General features: G+C 41.4%; 1 protein-coding gene across 1 annotated transcript in view; it reads right to left on the bottom strand.

Annotated features, from left to right (window-relative positions):
- sntb1 (syntrophin, basic 1) overlaps window positions 1-17,580 on the bottom strand; it is a 34,355-nt gene extending 16,775 nt beyond the window's left edge. Inside the window, exons 1-3 of the mRNA XM_080500446.1 lie at window positions 17,002-17,580; window positions 5,294-5,546; window positions 98-215 (exon numbers count right to left, since the gene is read on the bottom strand). Coding sequence (XP_080356572.1) covers window positions 98-215; window positions 5,294-5,546; window positions 17,002-17,542 — 912 coding nt within the window. The 5' untranslated portion in view covers window positions 17,543-17,580. The remainder of the gene's footprint in view (window positions 1-97; window positions 216-5,293; window positions 5,547-17,001) is intronic.
- Window positions 17,581-19,715: the final 2,135 nt, after the last annotated feature.

Raw genomic sequence — 19,715 nt, 5'->3', positions numbered from 1 at the left:
CAGAGCTGTTGTAAGGAGGCGAATCATACTCCCTGCAATACCTAATAGAACTTTGATGAAGAGAATTACCTTTAAATCAGTGGAATTAAAGACAGACCTGTGCCAGTGTTGATGTGACCGAGTGCATGGCAGCGAACCAGGACAGGGCAGATGGTTGGTCTGGGCATCGCAGCACCACGGTGTGCCTGGTGTCAGGGGAGTGCAGCTCCAGTTGTCTGGAGGAGGAGATAAGAAAAGTTAAAACAGCTTCAACCTCTGTCTTATCACAGGGGAGTTCTAAAACTTGTTTAATTCACAACCTTAAGCGAATAAAAACACATCCTTTTTGTATATTTAGAATAAATTGCTAGCCTTATTAGGTAACCCCGATTTGGTCTTTTGGAAACCAAATGCTCGCAATTTTTTTGTTTTAGCTCCGACAGATGCTCGTTTGTCTCATCCACTCGATAATGGGCACTCAGTTGCCACAATGAAATGAAGTGCATTGAAATGTGAGTTTATTCAAGTCAATTGAAAACATGAAACAGGCATTGCTCATGCATTTTCTGTGGGCCATATGACACAATGCTCTCTCCCAGTCAATTTCCATAACTAATCTGCTTATATCATATGGGAGTGCTTCTGGCCTTGGGAGAAAAGCATATGCCTCTCGATGTCTCTGAATGGCTCTTTGGTTGTGTGCTCGGTGAATCTGCATTTGAAGCGACATGTGGCTGCCTGCAATGCGTGGAGCAGAGCACCGCTGCTTTATGCCATAGCCTCAAGTGCTCAGCTTCATAAAGTTAAAGAATTAAAAAAAAAAAAAAAAATACAGAAAGCAGAAATGTCAGGGATCATCCTCACCCTGGAAGATGGAAACGGTGAAAATCTATCCTTGATGTGGTGACTTTATTACCAAATCTGAACCAATGTAGAGTTTCTGTTAATAGCAGGTCACCGACCAGGTGTTCCTGGTTTTTAAACAGACACTCTTCCAAACCAGCTCTGCAAAAACATGCTCTCCGTGCAAATTTCCCCTATAATGTACCCTTGAGACCTGGAAAAGCCCCAGTGAATGTGATGAATTTGCTCTTCTGTCAAGCCTTGGTAGTAACCGGTCTACAGTAGATCAGCTCCAGGTGTTACTCTGAGTTAAAAATAGAGGCACTGCTTGTAAAATACAAGTTGACTGAGGACAAACATGGGGAGTGCAGAGGTGTGGGGGCGGGGGGTGGGGGGGTACAGGTCCAGATGTGTGTTTTTTAGAGTACCTTTGTGTTTGTTTTGGAGGTAATATTTACTGCTATGAGCTACAGAGGAGCTTTTCTTTTCCTGGTTGGTTTAGTGTTACTTTAAAGCTCAGTTTACCAACTCCTGCATGCATGGTGGAGAGTAGACACAGGAAACAGAACCTGAAGTTGACCCCCATGTATACTGTATATGGAGTTATATAAGTCTGCTTCTGCTTAAATGAGGTTCAATCTCTGACTTGATCAAAGGATCGTTGTCCTCACAGGATTATCACTACATATAGTGTGATTTCAAGCTCGGGAGATTGGTTCCAGCATACAGATTTGATTCATGCAGTGACGATTATAAATATTCATCGATTGACTCTGTATGCATACACAACAGTGCCGTGGAAGGAATGTTTTGATTGCCAAGTAGCCATTTCAAAGCAATGACACAGGTAATGATGTAGCTGAAAACTCTAGTTTTTGATCAAATAAAGTGGAATGAAACTCAGATAAATAATTGGATGTGTGTGACAGATGATTTGAAGTTCTTATAATTATATATTCGGTCTGTTGCTGTATATATTTTTTTCTTGTCATTAACCAGGTCAAAATGTTCTAGTTAAATGACTTCCTTTGCATGGAGCTATATCTCAATAAAGTGTTGAGGGTTCTCCTTTCTACAACAATGCTTTGGATTGACGCTATTGTATATTGAATTAATTATAGAGCAACTTCGATTCTCGTTTAGGCAATATGAATAAAACTGACTTGCCTGGAATCCATCCGCATAGATAAGTCATTCAAATTTATATTGTATATATTTAAGATCTCTAACCTGTGAATTGAAGCAACGGTGTATAATCTGTCGAGGTTGACATTTAATACTGTACCATAGAAAAATGTCAAACTGAAAAGTTTCAAGCTGATTCTGCCAGTAGTTTAGCACAGCCAATTCTGATTTCTGCAAGTTACATATTCCCACAGTGCAAACTGTCATGGTTGTCACAGAAGATTAATGTTCATGCTCGCAAACGCAATCGAACTTAGGGTGAGGAAATCCTAAACAAAAGGTAATAAACATGAATTAGGTCTCGTTTCTTTTGTCACCATCTACTCATCTCTTTTTTTGTCTTTTATCATCTTTCTTTATCACTGTTGGGTGTCCCTCATATCCCATGCTTCCTGAACTTGTCTCAGGCTTAAACACAGTTTTAACAACATCTGCCAAAATGAAGAGAAAGCCCTCAGAGGAATGCAACATTACACTGAGTCTAGTGAAGAAAGATAAGCCAGATTTCCCTGTCACTTAACGTAAAGCCTCTTAAACCATTAAATCCCTGCACCCAAAATGAGAAAAAAAAAAGAGAGTAAGTTTGGTCTCACCCTGTAATCTCCAACTTCTGCCTATTCTCTAGAGACAGACACTGAAAAATATCTAACTTTCCTATATGGATGTGAGCCCCTTTTTCAAGTTTCATAGATTAAACCTAACCAAAGGTATTTCAACTTGGGTTTCCTGCTATGCAAACATTTACCAAACATTTACAGGGTGAGTCAAAGAGGAAGTTCTCCTGGTACAAAGGATGAGGAAAAAACTTCTTCAAAAAAAACAAACAACAATTCTCGTCAAGTTAAATTCAACGAGGAACTTTCGCTGTGTCTGTGACTCTGTCCGGGAACTTTATCAAACCACAAAACAAAGTGTTATCTTTAGGTGGCAAAACTTCCCCCATGTGACTGGATGAGATACTGACCCGGCTCTTGTATAACCAGCTTTCCATTAAATCCAAGGTTATGGCCAAAACAGTAAATGTTCAACTCAAGAGTGCTCAAGATGGTTTAATATATTATCCATGTTTTATTACAGATTTTCCACAAGAGTCACAAACTCAAAGGACATTGCTCTCTGTATTGCAGTGTGACCATCTTTCAATCATCCTATGTGACCAAAAGTGAATTACCAACCCTGGACAGGGTGGAATTGCCACAGTTGTCATATGGTTTCAGGTTGGATAATAATAGGCATGAAAACTCTTGAGTGCAAAAACTACGATTTAGAAAGACACATTGAGATGTTACTTAGTTCCTGTTATATATTGTTTCAAAGTTAAAAAGCTCCACAGACATTTTCAAAAAGCAGGCAGTATCGAGCCTCGTCCTGTATTTTCAATACACATTAAGCTGAGCTGATTTCTTTTCATATTTATAAAATAAATTGTAGCTCATCATAGAGCCTAGTTTCAAAACCAGCTCCTCACTCAATAAATATAGTTCAACAAATTTACTGAACAAAAACTTTATTCTGACTCTGGCATAATGAGGCTCAGTTGCAGCTGTAAAGCCACTCAACAAAGTAGAAAAAATAGGAAAATCTGAATGTAAACATTATCATTTTAGGAAAAATATTATTGTATCTCAAAAAAAATGTTATTTAGGAAGGTGATTGTGTTTTACCAATTGTATGTTTCTTTTGTGAACAAATGTACCGAAAATATACATCAGATTCAATTGAGTTTGAAGTCAATTGAGATCCAGAAAACAATCGGTTTTCTGGATAAACTGTTTTTTTTCCACTTTGTTTACAGGTCATTTTTTTGTTTGTGTGCATTTACAGTTGGAATTCACAGGTTGAGGAGTCTAAAACTGAGGACTGAGGAAGTTTGAAGTCACAGTTCACTGTTATGACCTGACTTTAATGATGCCTTCATCATCTAAAGCTTTCAGCTTTAGCGAGTTTGAAATTCTGAAAATCATACATATGCAGATGGAGGGACAGAACGGTAGAGAGAATTGTTGTGAGCGGAAAAAGGAATACATCAAGAAGCTGACAACGATGGGAAGGGAGTGGAGATAGAAGAAAGATTTGATACAGACATACGACAGATAACACACAGAGCTGCAAACACAAAGAGGGATGATGAAAGAAAAGAAAGGGAGAAAGGAGTGAGGAGACAAAACAGGGCAGAAAAACACAAACAAGTACCGAAGATTGAAAAGCAGACAGGGGAAGCAGTGACAGTGAATGTATCACAAGTGGGAAGAAATACGACCCAGTAAGAGAGATAAATAGGTAGAGATAACGGGCCAGAAGGCACATGGATTGTGAAATGAAATACAGAAAAAAAAGAAAGAGAGAAAAGAGACAGAGTAAATCACTGTTTGCCCCCCTGCTGTGTGACTGGGTCATTGTCATAATACCAACCAATTAGCTTGATGACACCTCCTAACGGACCACCCCCTGCGAGCTCAGCATTATCCAAGCGCTACTTCAAACGTCTGGCTTTAAGAAAAACTAAAAACGGCCCCCCCCAAAAAAATCTGAAAAAACACATTTGAGTAATCCCTTTAGGATTGGAGTGAAATACATCAGCGCCTGGGGCAGATGTTTCCATTCTCCATGTGTCACAGTATTGAGTTAAGGAGACGAGAGGAACTGGTTAAGCTTTCGTTAATTAAAGTAACCATCGATTGGGCGTTTCAGGGTTGAACTGCGGGACAGTTGCCAGAGACAACAGTGAAAGAAGCCCTGGGAGACCAGTCATAGTACGCACACACATGACACACATAACATTTCTCTTCATAATATATGTGCTGTGCACCTTTTATATGGTTGCAGTGCACATACATGTATCCAGTTCTCTGTGTGGATATTGAAATAGTGACTCCATGGTGGCCTGAGTACTGGCATACTGATATTTGAAAGGCAGTATCTCATATTAGAGTTAAAAAAAAGAGATAGCATCATGGGTGCTGCAGTTGTGTAGTGGTGAGCCTTTTAGGTAGAGAGGATGGTTGAAAGCTAATCAATTTCTTCTTTTCATTAATTTGACTTTAAATCCCTTAAAAAAAGGTCCAACTCTACAGTTTTTTAACGATTTAAAACTTGAGGAACTCAATTGAAAAACATGTATGCATTTAAAAACTGATGATGTGAAAAATTATAGCAACAAGTACAAGGACAGCTCACAGATGAAATAAAAGATAAAGAGTTTGTATTGAGAGTCAGGTGTTTGTGAGGTGTGTGTGTGTGTGTGTGTGTGTGTGTGCGTGCGTGCGTGTGTGTGTGTCTCAGTTACCTGTTCTCGGGGTCAGGTGTGGTCATGGCTCTGGTTACATAACACATCTTCAGTGGTATGCACCTCCGGTCTCCGCTCAGAGACAAGGAGGACTGCGTGGACGGGCTTGGGGGATCAAGCGAGGAGGACGACGATGAGGAGGTGATGGGTGGGCTGCCGAGGCGGGGAGACTCAGGAGGGGGGGTCTCCCAGCCAATCTCTGACACAGGAGAGCCTTTTTTGACGTACGGCGTGGCCTCTCGCATGTACTTGACTGGAGAGAGAGCAGAAAGAGGAACATAGTATTAAACTCTGGGAATTATCTTTATTGACTTTACACATGACTCCATTTTCTGAAGTGCTTCAAAGATTATTTTACTCTCTTATACTAATGTCTAAAAACACTGTACATCAAGACCCAGTGCATAACACTGGCACCAACTTGTATTATATTAACCCCATTTAATTTGGTGCTTATTAAAATCTCGCCAGAGTGTTTGACCCCATGGCCATCTTGTGATGGAAAATCCATACATTGCAGCATCACGGAGAAGACTGGAACTTGCTGAACTGAAAGTGTGACAAGTCATACGAAGGATGTGTGTGTGTGTGTGTGTGTGTGTGTGTGTGTGTGTGTGTGTGTGTGTGTGTGAGTGTGTGTGTGTGTGTGTGTGTGTGCGTGTGTGTGTGTGTGTGTGTGTGTGTGTGTGTGTGTGTGTGTGTGTGTGTGTGTGTGTGTGTGTGTGTGTGTGTGTGTACCGCAGATGTTTGAATACACAGCCAAAATCTAAACTAATTATACTACAGCTGAAGCGTTGGGTAAGCATTACAAACTGTCATGGGGCAGCAGCAGAAAAATAATTTTCAACAACAGCTTTGTGCATTAATGATGCCTGAACTTTGGTTTAAAGGCCCAAGAGAGAGAGAGAGAGTGTGTGTGTGTGTGTGTGTGTGTGTGTGTGTGTGTGTGTGTGTGTGTGTGTGTGTGTGTGTGTGTGTGTGTGTGTGTGCGCGTGTGTGTGTGTGTGTGTGTGTGTGTGTGTGTGTGTGTGTGTGTGTGTGTGTGTGTGTGTGTGTGTGTGTGTGTGTGCAGAATATGAAAACTTGCAGGGAGTCATTTTCCTCTATGGAGATGAGCGTTAAGAACCTGTGTCTGTTTATTAATATATTTCAGAGTGCATCTTCTATCTGCAAAATAAGCATGACTCAATGAGTTACGCATGGCTTGCTATAGTAAAATAAATCTGTAAAGATCTTGTGCTCTCGTTGAATGTTGCACGTTTCGGTTTGCAGCACAGACAGCAGCACTCCAGGTCCTTTCTATCACATTGAGCTGCAGTCAGTCTCTGCTTCCCAGTGAAATTATAACGGCAAATGCCAACATGCTGAAAGCCAAAACAGGCTGAGGTGGGTCTTCACCTCATAATTAATTTGTTAAAATGTGTTGACAGTAAATCTCTGCAGCCACAGGGAAGTTGTGGCATGAACAATTACAAAGCTTCTCCCTTCCCGCTCCAACAAATCTGAGAGGTCATTCACAGCTGGAGCTGCAGGGCTACCTGAACAAAAAAAAACAAAAAAAAACTTTCCAAGTCAGAGAAACAGAAAAGTCGACTTGTAAAAGTCAAATGGAATCACTGGAGGCTTGACAACTATTTTAAATTCCTCATGTCCTCGGGTTTGAAAGGGGAAGACAGGACACATGTTTTAGTGAAAGGCAGAAAAGAACTGGAGCGATAAAGTAGGTGCTCACCCTGCTTTATATCTTCTCAATGCTCTGAATTCTTGCTATGGCCCAAATGTGTAATTGGCATATCTCACTGTACAGCTGCGTATAATTGGCATATGGCTGGTGGCATTTGTAATCCGGCATGTGAACTATCCTCGGTAGAAGCGCTATAGAGCCCTATGAGACGGTGTAACAAGCCTAACCGCCAACCTGTGGACGAGGGAATGGCAGGCTGACGACACATAACAGTGGAGACACTGGAGGGTCAACGCACCTCCAGCGAAGACATGAGCCCGCTGCTCAGAACAAACCCCACACTCACGTTAAAGCACGGAACAAAATACAGATTTATGTCTTAAAATGTATCATAGCAGGACACAATCAGAGCAAATTCAATGGATTGAGATGACTGAATATGGTGCACTTGAATGCTGAGAATAGTGGTATTTTGTTTCGGGCCACGCAATTTGAGACCAAAATGACATAAAGGAATGCGTAGGATTTAAATGAGAAGGAAAAAACGGCCAATATTCTTAACACTTGAGCTGAAGTTGTTCATGTATAAAGATGGTTACACAAACACAGACTGTCTACTTCCATATATTTGTGCAAATGCTGCAGAAGAAATTCAACAAACATCTTAGACCTAAGGTCCAAATTCATTCCCTGATCGTAATCACAGTGAAGATCAGTTAGTCAAGTTACACAAAATGTAGTCGTGGTTGAGAAATTCTCGTTGCTTCTTTAATAAGAGCTAGTGGTGTTACTACCAGCAATGAGACATCGCCGTTGCATTACAGCAGCACGACAGTGAAGCTTACAGCTTCATTCAGCTGATGATACATCAATGTGAGGAAGATGCTTTGTGATGCGGCTGTTATTAGTCCTTGCAAATAGATTTGTGAACTAATTAATAACTAATGACAAAAAGAAACTGCAGCAAAAGAAAAAAACTGATCTCATGAAGAAAACCCATTTAAAATACTGGAAGTACAGCCCATTGTGTCTTTTACAGTTAGACATCTTGCCGTTGGAAAGCTTGACTTAGTTATTTCTCCAGTAAACAGAAGTTTAGTGAAAAATAGCATTTAGACAGCAGCCTCTACTTGAAAGCTGAAAGTCAGTGAAGTAAGCAATGCAGAGAGAGACAACGGCTCTGCAACTTTTTATGCATTTAACAAACTTAATTCACTGAAACTAAAGCCATTGTGTTGCTTATTTTGAAATAGAACATTTGACCAGGTAAACAGTACTGTACATCTTTTGTAATGCCAGTGAGGATGCAGTTTGTCCGGTTCTCAACTAGTCCAATATACAATTTAAAGGTTATGCTGTAGTGTTAACAGTGTTAATACTGCATTTACATTGATAAAACACATTTTTTCTTTCCAGTCAAACTGAGATCTAAGATTTGTGAAGATTTGTTTCACGACCCTACGCAGGGGTAGTGGTTATGCATTAAGCTGTGGTATCTGCAACACTGCTAAAGCACATATAACCACAAAGGAAACCACAAGAACTGCGGTTGAACGGCACAGGCCTGTGCTTGTGTTCCCTCCACGAGAAAACAACAGTTTGCAGTTAGTTACAAACTCACAGATGCATCTCTGAACTCGCCGTGTACCGTTTAGTATACTGATATGTTTGCTGTTCACATTTACAAAGACAGCGTGCCCACTGTGTGCAGAATTGGAGCTGTAATTGTTTCTACTGGACGGGAAAACAAGTGGGATGCACGCAATCACACCATCATTATACTGGAAGTGCGTGTGTGTGTGTGTGTGCGTGTGTGCGTGTGTGTGTACAGTCCCTTGGGTCGTGTTTCTGTTCCATTACTGGGCCAACAAAGCCAACTTTGCACAATAGCCTCAATAGCAGGAGCAGAATTCGGAGAGGATAAGTCTTGTGCTTCTTGAACCTTCATTTGAAACGAGGCTACGAGCTGGGGTGCTGTTACATAAGTCAAAGAAAAAAGATCCGAATGAATTGCTTCCCTCCCCCAACTGTTTGAATTTGTCCTCCACTTATTTGGCGTCTGCTTCAGACAAGAGCCAGAGCCTGCACGTGCGATTAAATCTTTTTTTATATGATGACTCAGATTAATTTCACTGAGAAATAGCTGCTTAACTCCCCGTCAATTCTCATTCACTGCGACTGATGACGGTCTGACTTCGTCATCTCAGTTTGAAACTGTATAAAATACTTCACGATACAACACAAATCCATTTGATCTGAAGAGGGGAAACTCCTCGGTTTAAACAGTTTATGGGTTTTACTGTGTTGATAACACACATTTACAATGACAACTGAAGGAAGCATACATCTGCTCAGTAGCATTGCACAGCCAGTGTGTTTGTGCAGTGCCAGCCAGCTTCACAAGCACACACTGCGAGCTCAATAGCATCAGACGTGATTAACATATCTGTCTCACTGTGTACTTTTATTTAATGGAGTTTAACGGAACTTAATGAAGTCTGAATTCAATGGACTTTCCACCATATGGGATTCTTCATTTGGTGAGAAAGTGCAACCAAGGTACATTAAAAAAAAACATCTCGTCCTATTAAGCCGATGGGAGAAATTCTGTTTAATACCAGCAGAAGCTGGGAAACGAACAACCCCAAGTAAGGAGGAAGAGAAGAGGCTCCTCAGACTGCACAATGAATTCTTTCACACCCGTGCTGGTACCTGGACAGGGCTTTAACAAATCTCACCTCACGGCATGTTTTTGTTATAGTTCAAACAATATCTGGAGGATCCAAAATACTGCCTTCGCTTAACAATAGACAGTGGCAAAAGTGAAGGTCTTTATTAAAGCGGGAGTTGGGTGCTGAAACTGCAAATTTTGCTCAAGTAGAAGAACTTCTTGACAGGTCACTTATACATTCAGCAGCCTTCTGGAGGCACAAAATATTCCACAGGTGGGCGGGGGGAAAAAGCAATAAAAGCAAGGTCACTGTTGATTTTTGGACCTTTTAGGTGAATGACAACTGATGCTGAATTCAGCAGATAACTAAACTCATGGTAATTTTAACAGCTTATCTGTCGTCTGTATTGACCATAGAAAGAGACGTTCTATGAAGAAGTGGGGATATTGCTGTCTGGTTGTGAATAAATTATACAGTATGTGGAACATGCATTTGTGGGATGAGCAGCTGCCATTGCCAAACAGATTTTCTTTGCCAGTGTCTCCTCGTGTAAGCCGTTGGTGTCCTTGGGTGCTGACAATCAAGTGTCTGTCATTGTCACTTCACAATGCAGAGAAACATCAAGATTCTTTAATCGGTGACGGCCAGATATCGTCCCACAAATATGACTCAAATTAAAGAGACATAAAGTAAATAAATACATTCTAATTTTCAGTGGAATAAGATGTTTTTTCTTTTTTTATTAACATTTATACAATACAGAAACGATTAACAATACACAGATTCTCTTACTTTTTGTGCAAAGTTTTGGAAATACACACCTTTACACTGCAGGGTGAGCCACGACACACTTGAGATTTTAAGTGTGAATATATAACATCACATTTATTTGTTCGCTGGTGTATTTAATCCAGAGTTATCCTCCCCTAAATAATATTTGTTCAATGATGACTTTGCAAACTTAAATAAATACAGCAGGTCTGTCGAGCTTAAGCTTCACATGTTGAAATAGTGTGTATGAAAGTCAGAACCAGGAAGTTCACTCTCTAATACAACCAGGAGTCATAAGATTGTAATTTGGAGTATTTGGAACACAAGGTTCAGTTTATATGCACATCGACTGTGTAAAACGTTCCCCAATGTGTAATAGGTTATAGCTCACATTCATACATTATTGCACACGTATTCTATTTATTTCTCGTAGTTGATTCAATGTAATAAAATAACGTTGTTCTTCATCTGATTCAAACTTTGAGCATAATGTTAAGGTTCAAGACACAAGATGTCATTATATACTGTAGTTTTACAATTATTCATATTACAGAATGCACCAGGAAAGATGGAGTTGTTAACCACTAATTTACAGGTTTCTTTTAATTTTTTATAAGAGTTGTATTTTATTCTGTACGTGTTTGTCCAACATTTTAATGTTTACAGCTACAATTCGGAAATAACTTATTCACGAGCCACTATAATAAAAGTGATGATACACTTTATTCACTGAGTTTCATTAGACTTAAAACCATAAAGCGATCGGTTCATGTTCCCTCGTTCCATAAACGGCAACATAAACCTCCACATTTACTGAAAACCACAGCCACAGACAGTGTGAACAGATGGTAGAGTTTCCAGCCTTCTTTAGTCTCATCTACCATGACACTGATTCAATACAAGTCACTAAAGCTGCATAACCACTATGTGACATTCTTGGTCACCGAATAAAACTGGGTTTAAAACCCAAATGCAAGCACTAAACTGATAATGTTTTGTCAACAGAAAAGTTACGTTTGGTAATGGCGATCATACGGATGAATAAAAAACACACCACGGTTGCGTTGGACTGCGTATACCTTCAAACGAAGCCAGTAGATGAGCCCTAACTCCGGGTCTCACTCACATGGAAGAGAAATGAATGCTTCAATCTATTATCACCAGCAGAACAATCACTAGCGCTACGCTACATTGCTGTTATTATCGTCGTTATTGTCTTCCGCTCTCAGTCAGGCTGCACACGCTGTAACGAAGGAGATGATAGTCTCTCTAATGACATAAACACTCAGCTGGTAGACACACTGACTCTGCCTCTGTCTTACACACACACACGCACGCACACACGCACACACACACACACCATCATATATTGACTGAACCTTCTTGTCTAGACTCCACTGCTGTTGATTAAATGTGATGGCACACATGAATAGACACAAGTGTAAGCACATGCCAGAAGCTCACACTGCTGACAGCAGCAGACACACGCACAAACACACACGCTCATCCAGATGTCAGCTGATGACAGGGTCGGCTTGTTAAGAGCTCAACAGGAGAGCTTACAGGACACTGACTCATTTCCTGCCTGGTAAAAAAAAGCAGGTGTTCTCGATTGTGTTCTCAGTTTATACTTAATTTTCCCTCCAATGGGATGCCTACAGATTAAACACTTGTGTGTCTGCACCGAAACACGTAATGTAGTATCTCGCATGGTAGGCTATGTCTATGTCTGCCAATTTAATAGTTTGGAGGGTTCCCACATTGCAAACACAATTGAAACAACATTAGATCAACATTCAGGATGCTGCTTTAATACTGTTTGCGAACCACAATGTGTTTTTTATGCCGCCTTCAAAAACACAGCATATAGTCTCTATTTATGCATGGCTGGAGACGGCAGTGACCCAACTGGTGGGGATAACACTCAAAGCTGATAAAATTGGGTGTCTGTTGTGCAGATGTGCGTCTCGTCATGCTTCTTCATGTTTATTTTGTTTCTGTGCAAGGGTTGAGGTTTTTTTCCGCGACTTTTGTCTTTATTGTGTTCTTCACGTCCTTGTGGGCTTTTTGCAGCCACGTATCAATTGTTTACATTGTTGCATATTTATATGAAAATTTCCTGTTTCCTTGAGTTATTGTCTCTTTAGTATTCTCATCAGTAAATAACAGATGGGATAAACAACCAACACACAGACATGGTAATAACTGTTGATGCATAGAAAGATAAAATCAAGTCTATGATGACATGATGACAATGACACTAATGCTCCTCCAGTGAACAGGAGTGAACTAAGAACAAAGCTGCTTTTTAGCTGAAACATCCTATGCTCTTGCCCCTGGCATATTCTCAGTAGTAGTAGTAATAACAAGCAATCATCATACTCCGACTGTCTAAAGACTCATGTTGTTGTGTGACCCATTGGTGTGAAGCTTTCAGCTCATTTCACCATCACCATAAAGACAGAAAAGGTGGGAATGAAAGAGGTGTGACTCTTATTATTACAAGTAAGCTCATCACCACAACGTTAGCCGTTGTTTTTAAGGTCTGACAGTTGCATAATTTTGCTTTTAATTTGGCAGCATTCTGCATGTTGGACAGTAATATTTTGTTTACAAGCACTATTGAACTGAATAGCTCAATTCTCCAAAGGAAAGGCTCTCATTTCTTTTTATCTTTACCAAACAACATTTTATGTGGAGGTAAAAAATAAACTCAACACCCACATGGAGCAAAGTTTCAATCGTCAGTGCATGAAAGAGACAAAACTGAAACAATAGGAAAGCCAAAAATAAGCTCACTCATTGTTGTTGACAACAACGGGTAATGGTGGTCACGTCTTTGATGTCGCTAACCAGGATGTTTCACAAGTTTCCTATGGGGGCTTGATATTTGGAGATGAGGCAGATTGGGGCTTATGTGTTTGCTTTTGAAGGGCAACTAGAATCCCTCGGCAACGTGTAAGGTCTCGGAACACTCGAAAGAAACTGGATGATACAACACGGCGTCCCATGGTGTCTAAAAGCAAAAGTGCTGTTGGGGAAAGAAAGTTTTGCTGTCACAGCTCCCTCCTGCCTCCAAACCTCTCTCCAAGAATTCTGCTGCTGTAACTTTTGCAAACCTTTGTCCACACAAAATAAGCCATGCAAATGGGACAACGTTTCTTCACAAAGGCATCCGAAAGAAGAAGTAGCTGTAGTAGAAAGGAGAAATCTTTAAAGAGGATCCCCTAACATTCCTGCTCTCTCGAAAACTGCACACGCATCCATTTGGCCTTTTCCAAAAAGACACCTTGGTTACTTTACTCTGATCCTTTGTAACGCATGTTGAATTGCATGCTCCTGCAAACACTATGCACTTTTGGTTTGCATGAGTTCGGCTGCTATTGCTTGCATTTGCGATGGAATAATTGGGTGGAGCGCTGAACCCGGACAGGAACAAAAATAAATGTGATACAATGGAGTTGGACGTGTTGGTGGAGGAACTCATAAACACATCGGAGCTTTATGGCAAATACAGAAAAATATCTCATAACAAAGTCTGTAAATAAATGTGCTGGAGAGCCACCTCAGAAAACATCTCTCAATACAATAACAGCAGCAAAGGGCTGAACTGATTTCCACCAAAGTCATCAAAACAGTATTTATGAACATGCTTTTTCAGATGTTGTAAGTCATATTGCATGATATGAAGAAATCTAGTGGTATGAGTTCCTCTCTGTATGTTGCAAGATTTGAAGCACGCACCCAATATTCCGTATTGAAGAAGGCAAAGGCTCTAAATGAAAATTGTGTGGTTTATCATCTGTTTGATACATTCCTTAATACATGCTGTGAATATATGAGTTTCCACATGTTTATCTGACCATTTTGATATGCTCAAGCCTTCAGTAGATCAGATTCTATGTGTGAATTCCATTTCCCCGCCACAGGTTGAGGCTTCAGATGCAGTTATTTCAGAACTCAGGTGTTTCCTGTGCTCAGAACACAACAACATGTTTGTGTCAACACAATATATAAAACCATGGCCTTTGCAAATATGACCTACAGTGAACTGTGATTTAAAAATGGCTTGATTACACTGTGCTATAAGCGTATATTCAGTGTAATTCTAAGTTGTGCAAACTGAAATACAAATGGTGATATTTCTTTTTTTGTTGTTCTACATTTCCTTGCATCAGTATGTAATTGAAAACAGTTTGTGCACAGCAGTCTTCCTCTGGACCACTGTACCATCACTGGTTGTGGTTGCTAGGAGCTGCGTGATACTGCTGCACAGCCCTGATTGATCCTCCTTAGAGATATTCCTCACTGGCTTGTCAGACCTCATGCTGGGCAAAGAACAGCGGAGAGTCAGAATCTCGCTCTGAAGACACTTTAACAAAGTGGATGCTCCCTGACCCTGAGGCTCGAAGCCTGATTCTCTGGTTGGAGGGCATATTTAACCCATCAGATCAAACTTCTGCCCTCTCGCAGCCTGTATCAGTCAGGAATAAGTAGCCACTTCCTATCTGAGCTGAATCTCTGCTGCATCCTCCTAATGATTTTTCAGGATGACTTGTCATTGCTTCAGTAAATCACACTCACACGTGCATACGAATTCTCATTCACACACTAAAACCCACTAACACAAAAAGCACAAAAATGCAGCAGCACACTTCTCTCCCATGAGACGGGGACAATCTCCTAAGAGATAAATCAGATGCTTATGCTTGATCTCTTTCCTTGTGTCATACATTCTGCTTCTCTCAAATCATACAGGGTTGCATCCACTATAAAAGAATAGAAAAAAAAATGAATCACTGACTTGTGGGATCTACATATTACCACTCATGTTAGTTTAATTGTGATGAAAGTCTCCATGCTTGTTTGTAGGTGTTGCATGTTGTACACTCCAAAAGACATTTTATTGAGAAGCAATAAATAAGAAATAGGAAAGTTCTGTCTTTCCGTTATCTGCATGTTAATCCTCGCATCCATCTTCGTATCAGCCTCTTGACCTCCCTTGTTAGCTCTCCTCCTGTTTCGCTCTGTATCTCACTCCCTCCCAGCACTTACCCCATTAAATTCACATTTCATGCCTACCCCCTCCCGTTCCCCCATCTCACTTTTCCCCCTCCTTTTCCCCTGCTCTATTCTCTCTCCCTTTCCTTCATATCTCAATACGTTTTCAGTTGGGACCTGCAGTCCCCTCTGTACTGTAACCGGTGTGTGTCCCCCATGGGGAGGATCATCAGAGTTTGCATGCGTGAGTATGTGTGAGTGAGTAGTGAGTGAGTGAGTGAGAGAGAGAGAGAGAGAGAGAGAGAGAGAGAGAGAGAGAGAGAGAGAGAGAGAGAGAGAGAGAGAGAGAGAGAGAGACTTGTTTTAATATCTTGAGTCCAAAAGTCTTCCCAGGGGTGGGAATAAAAAATGTGCAAAAATGTCTGGCATAAATGAATGTTTGCGATTTTGTACGTGTGATTAGAGGGTAAATGATGCCCAGCCGTCGCGGAGGAATCAAAATGCTTTCAGTCTAATCTTTATTCACATCTTATGGCTAAAAAACACCAAATTGGCAGAATGTTTGAGGAAAGGGCCTTGAGAGACGAGTCAGGGGAAGTGAGACGATTTGATTTTGATCTTGGAGTCTCTAATGGTACATCCACATGCATTATAACCATTTCTTTCAATAGCTGACCTGATTTCAATCACCTGTTTCCACAGTTATGGAATAAAGCTCATATGTGCTCACATCTGATCTGCAGTGTATAAAATACTGAATAGATTGTCTTCTCTTTTTAAGCTGTGTATTACATGGGTATAAAAAGTTTGGCTTTGCTTCAGTTCAGAGATTGTATAGTGCCAGCAAACTGATATTCCAAATAGATTTTTAAAAATAACTAAAGTGATGTGAAAACGTTTTATACACTCTTACAATTATAGTAATTGGCCTTCTCTTTCTTGTTACAAACCACATCAGCTTCCACTCTTTAATGTAAAGTAAATTACATCTTCCAGATGAGGCTTTCAATTACTTCAGCACTTAGAGCCCAGCTGTTGTTCTGTTGCTGCATTAGCCTTCAAGGGGTGATTTGCATCAGACATGCTAAATGAATTAATCAACTTGCAGGTGGAGAGAAAATGTACAAGTCTTAGTATCCTGATGACCATTAACCTACAGTGCTGGGAAAGATGAACTGAACAATTTAAGAATTGAGTGTGAAATAGGCAATTATGTGGATTTTGAAGCTGTAAATCTATTTTGAAGCCTCGGAATTACTCCAGTGGGACAATGGCCTGGATGATGAAGAGTCTGAACGTTTACTTAAAATTCAAATGAGGAACCCATGCACAAGAAAAAAAAATATTCATGGTGGTGCTTGGACTAATTTTACACTTAAGCCTGGTAATCCGTTTTTGATGTCTCAACAGGTGTGATGCACAATCCTCCTTTAACAGGGTTCTATGCACGGACTCTCTCATGTGGGATCCCCAAAACAAGAATTCAGTTCATTGGATCGTGAGATTATAAAGTTTGCTTATTTGTTTTTTACTCCCTCCACCTGTTTGTATCGTCACACACGTCTCTTCAGTCTGCTCACCTTCCAGGGTCACTTCTCTCCCGGCTCGTTTGAGCGCCTGCACAGCCTCGTCGTGCGTCGCGTCCCGCAGGTTCATTCCGTTCACAGAGAGGATGGCGTCCCCGACGTACAGAGCCTGGGTCTGATCCGCCGCGAGCCCCTTGAATATTTTACTTATTAGGATGGGCATCTTGTTCTCCTTTCCTCCTTTGATGCTGATCCCTAGTCCCCCAACTTCCTGCTTGGTCACCTTGACGCACCGCTTTCTGTTGGCGATCGCCTCGGGCACTCGCTCCGGGAGGTCCGTGAACGCGGTGCGCACGATTTGGGGGCCATTATTGGAATTGGCGTTACTGTTATCGTGGTAAGATCCGTTCGTCACACCGTTGGAGTTGAAATTCTCATTGAATGAGTCGTTGCCGCTGCTCTCCTCGCAGCTCAACGTGAACGCTTCCTCGTTCAAGTTGGCCAAAACTTTGTGCCACCGCTCGCGCACCAAAACCTCCACAAATCCACTTTTTTGCACTCCAGAGCCATGCGTAACTCCGACTACCACCGCCATCTTTGGAGCATTTCTGTGCAGAAAAATCACATGTGATGTAGTTGACCCTCTGACACATTAACCACCACCTTATCTCCCTGACGCTCGGGATGGACTTTGCCCCCCCCCCCCCCTTCCCAGCCCAATGAAGTTTTCTGCGGGACTTTTCAAGCGTCCCGTCCAACGTGCCCGACCCCTTTCTGTAGCCCTCCGCTCCGCCTGCCCGAGATCCTATCTGCTGGGTGGAGTTTTCCTCCCCCCGCCGTCAGCCGATCCAATCTCCAGATCCTGCATACACAAATTTGGTTCATCATTTCCTAGAGTATCGCCTGAGACAGGACGACTGCTGCAGAGGTGGACGAAACAAGCGCTGAAACACACCATCATAAAGAAAATCGGTTTCATGTCAACATGTTGATATCTACTTACCATAATCTAGTCTCTGGTGTCCCGGTAGAAAGACTGTGCGTTAAATACACTTTAACTACAAATAGAAGTCTGTTCCATCAATTAAATCGTATTTTAGTTTTGCTTTCTATTTGAACGCGCACGAGTGCAGTGAAAGAGGTCGCGCACTGTCATTGTAGTGGTACATTAAAATCAATAATAGTGATCAACAATCGCCAGGCAACTCATTTTCAGTCTTTAGATATCCGATCAGTCCCAAAATATGTCTCTCTTGTGCCAGAAGACCGCGTTCACGTCGCAGAAGTGAGCTCGGTTACGCGCGTGCAGGAATGCGCCTGTGCCGGTTGACAGAGAGAGAGAGAGAGAGAGAGAGAGAGAGAGAGAGAGAGAGAGAGAGAGAGAGAGAGAGAGAGAGAGAGAGACTCATCACCCTCCCCTTTCTTTCTTTTTATCTCCTTAATTCACCTCCACACGCTCTTTCAAATCTTACCTGACTTGAGAGTTCATGTGAGTGAACTGTGTCCGTGAGCGCGCAGACGCTCTGTCCCTCAGCCGGACTGGCCCAGGGTCAAAGTGATAAAAGACTAACTCTCAGGGTGAGAGAAGGTGTTGATATCAAATATCACGGCCACACTGAGGAAACACACGCACACTAAGTTGCGCATGTGACTGATATGAGTAATACTTTTACATAGAAGAGCCTTGACTGAAATGTGTACAGCTGCCACACTGAACTGTCTGGCATCTCGCTCGCAGTGACGAACCGGCCGCAGGAAATCATGTGTCACACTGATTTATTCGCAAAGAAGCCACGACACCTGCTGGTGACACTTTTATAATAGTGACTGTCTCTGACTGCATAATACAAACCACAGAAGCACAGGGAATAGGGGCAAAAAAAAAGGGAAACAATAAAACATTCTTCTTCTTTTGGCATTTCCCTGTAAGAGATTGATCTCCTTCCAATTACCTCTGCCTCCTGTATCCTTCCGCCTCACATCAGTTGTTTGCATGTCCTCCCTCACTGCCTCTCCTCTTGTCTGGATGCTCTATCCTCAGCATCATTTTCCATAGCTATGATTTTATTGTCAAACCAGCTCAACCTCATCTTTCTCACTTTCCCACAAAATTGTCCAGCTGTCCCTCTGAAAGTATTCTTTCTTACTCCTGTCTGTTTCTGCTCACTCCCAGTGAAAACCACAACATCCTCAGGTCTGCCACTTCAATCTCAGCCTCCTGTCTTTGGGTCAGTGCCACTGTTTGTAAAACTATACAACATCTCACTACCGTCCTGTAGACCTCTACCTTTAACCTGTCTGGCACCAGATCTCTCCTGACACTTGTCACCATCCACTCCACCCTGCGTGTACCCTCTTCCTCACCTAATTTTCACTCCCCCCACAGTTTTACCCTCAAGTTCGTAAACTCCTGTCACTGTCTTAATAACAACTATTAACATGGATTGAGACTAGTTTGGTTTATCAGGGCTAGTCTTTGAAATAGCATTATGATGAAGGTTGTTACCATGACACCAGGACTCGCGATAGGATTGTGGTCATGGACGATGACCTCATTTCTCATTGACGCTGTTTCAAAAATTACTTGATTAAAGTTGTGAGTATGTATTTAACGAACAGTTGTGAAGTTATTTCACGAGTTATTAGAAGTAAAAGTAACTAGTATTAGTCCCCCCACACACACACACACACAATTAATATGTCTAAATAATGTACATATTGTCCTGTTATTATTATAGTTGTCTAATTCACTCATTCAGGTTTTCTGC

The sequence above is a fragment of the Blennius ocellaris genome (assembly GCF_963422515.1).
Source record: "Blennius ocellaris genome assembly, chromosome: 8".
NCBI classification, from domain to species: domain Eukaryota; kingdom Metazoa; phylum Chordata; class Actinopteri; order Blenniiformes; family Blenniidae; genus Blennius; species Blennius ocellaris.
This window is presented reverse-complemented; position numbering and strand designations above follow the sequence as displayed.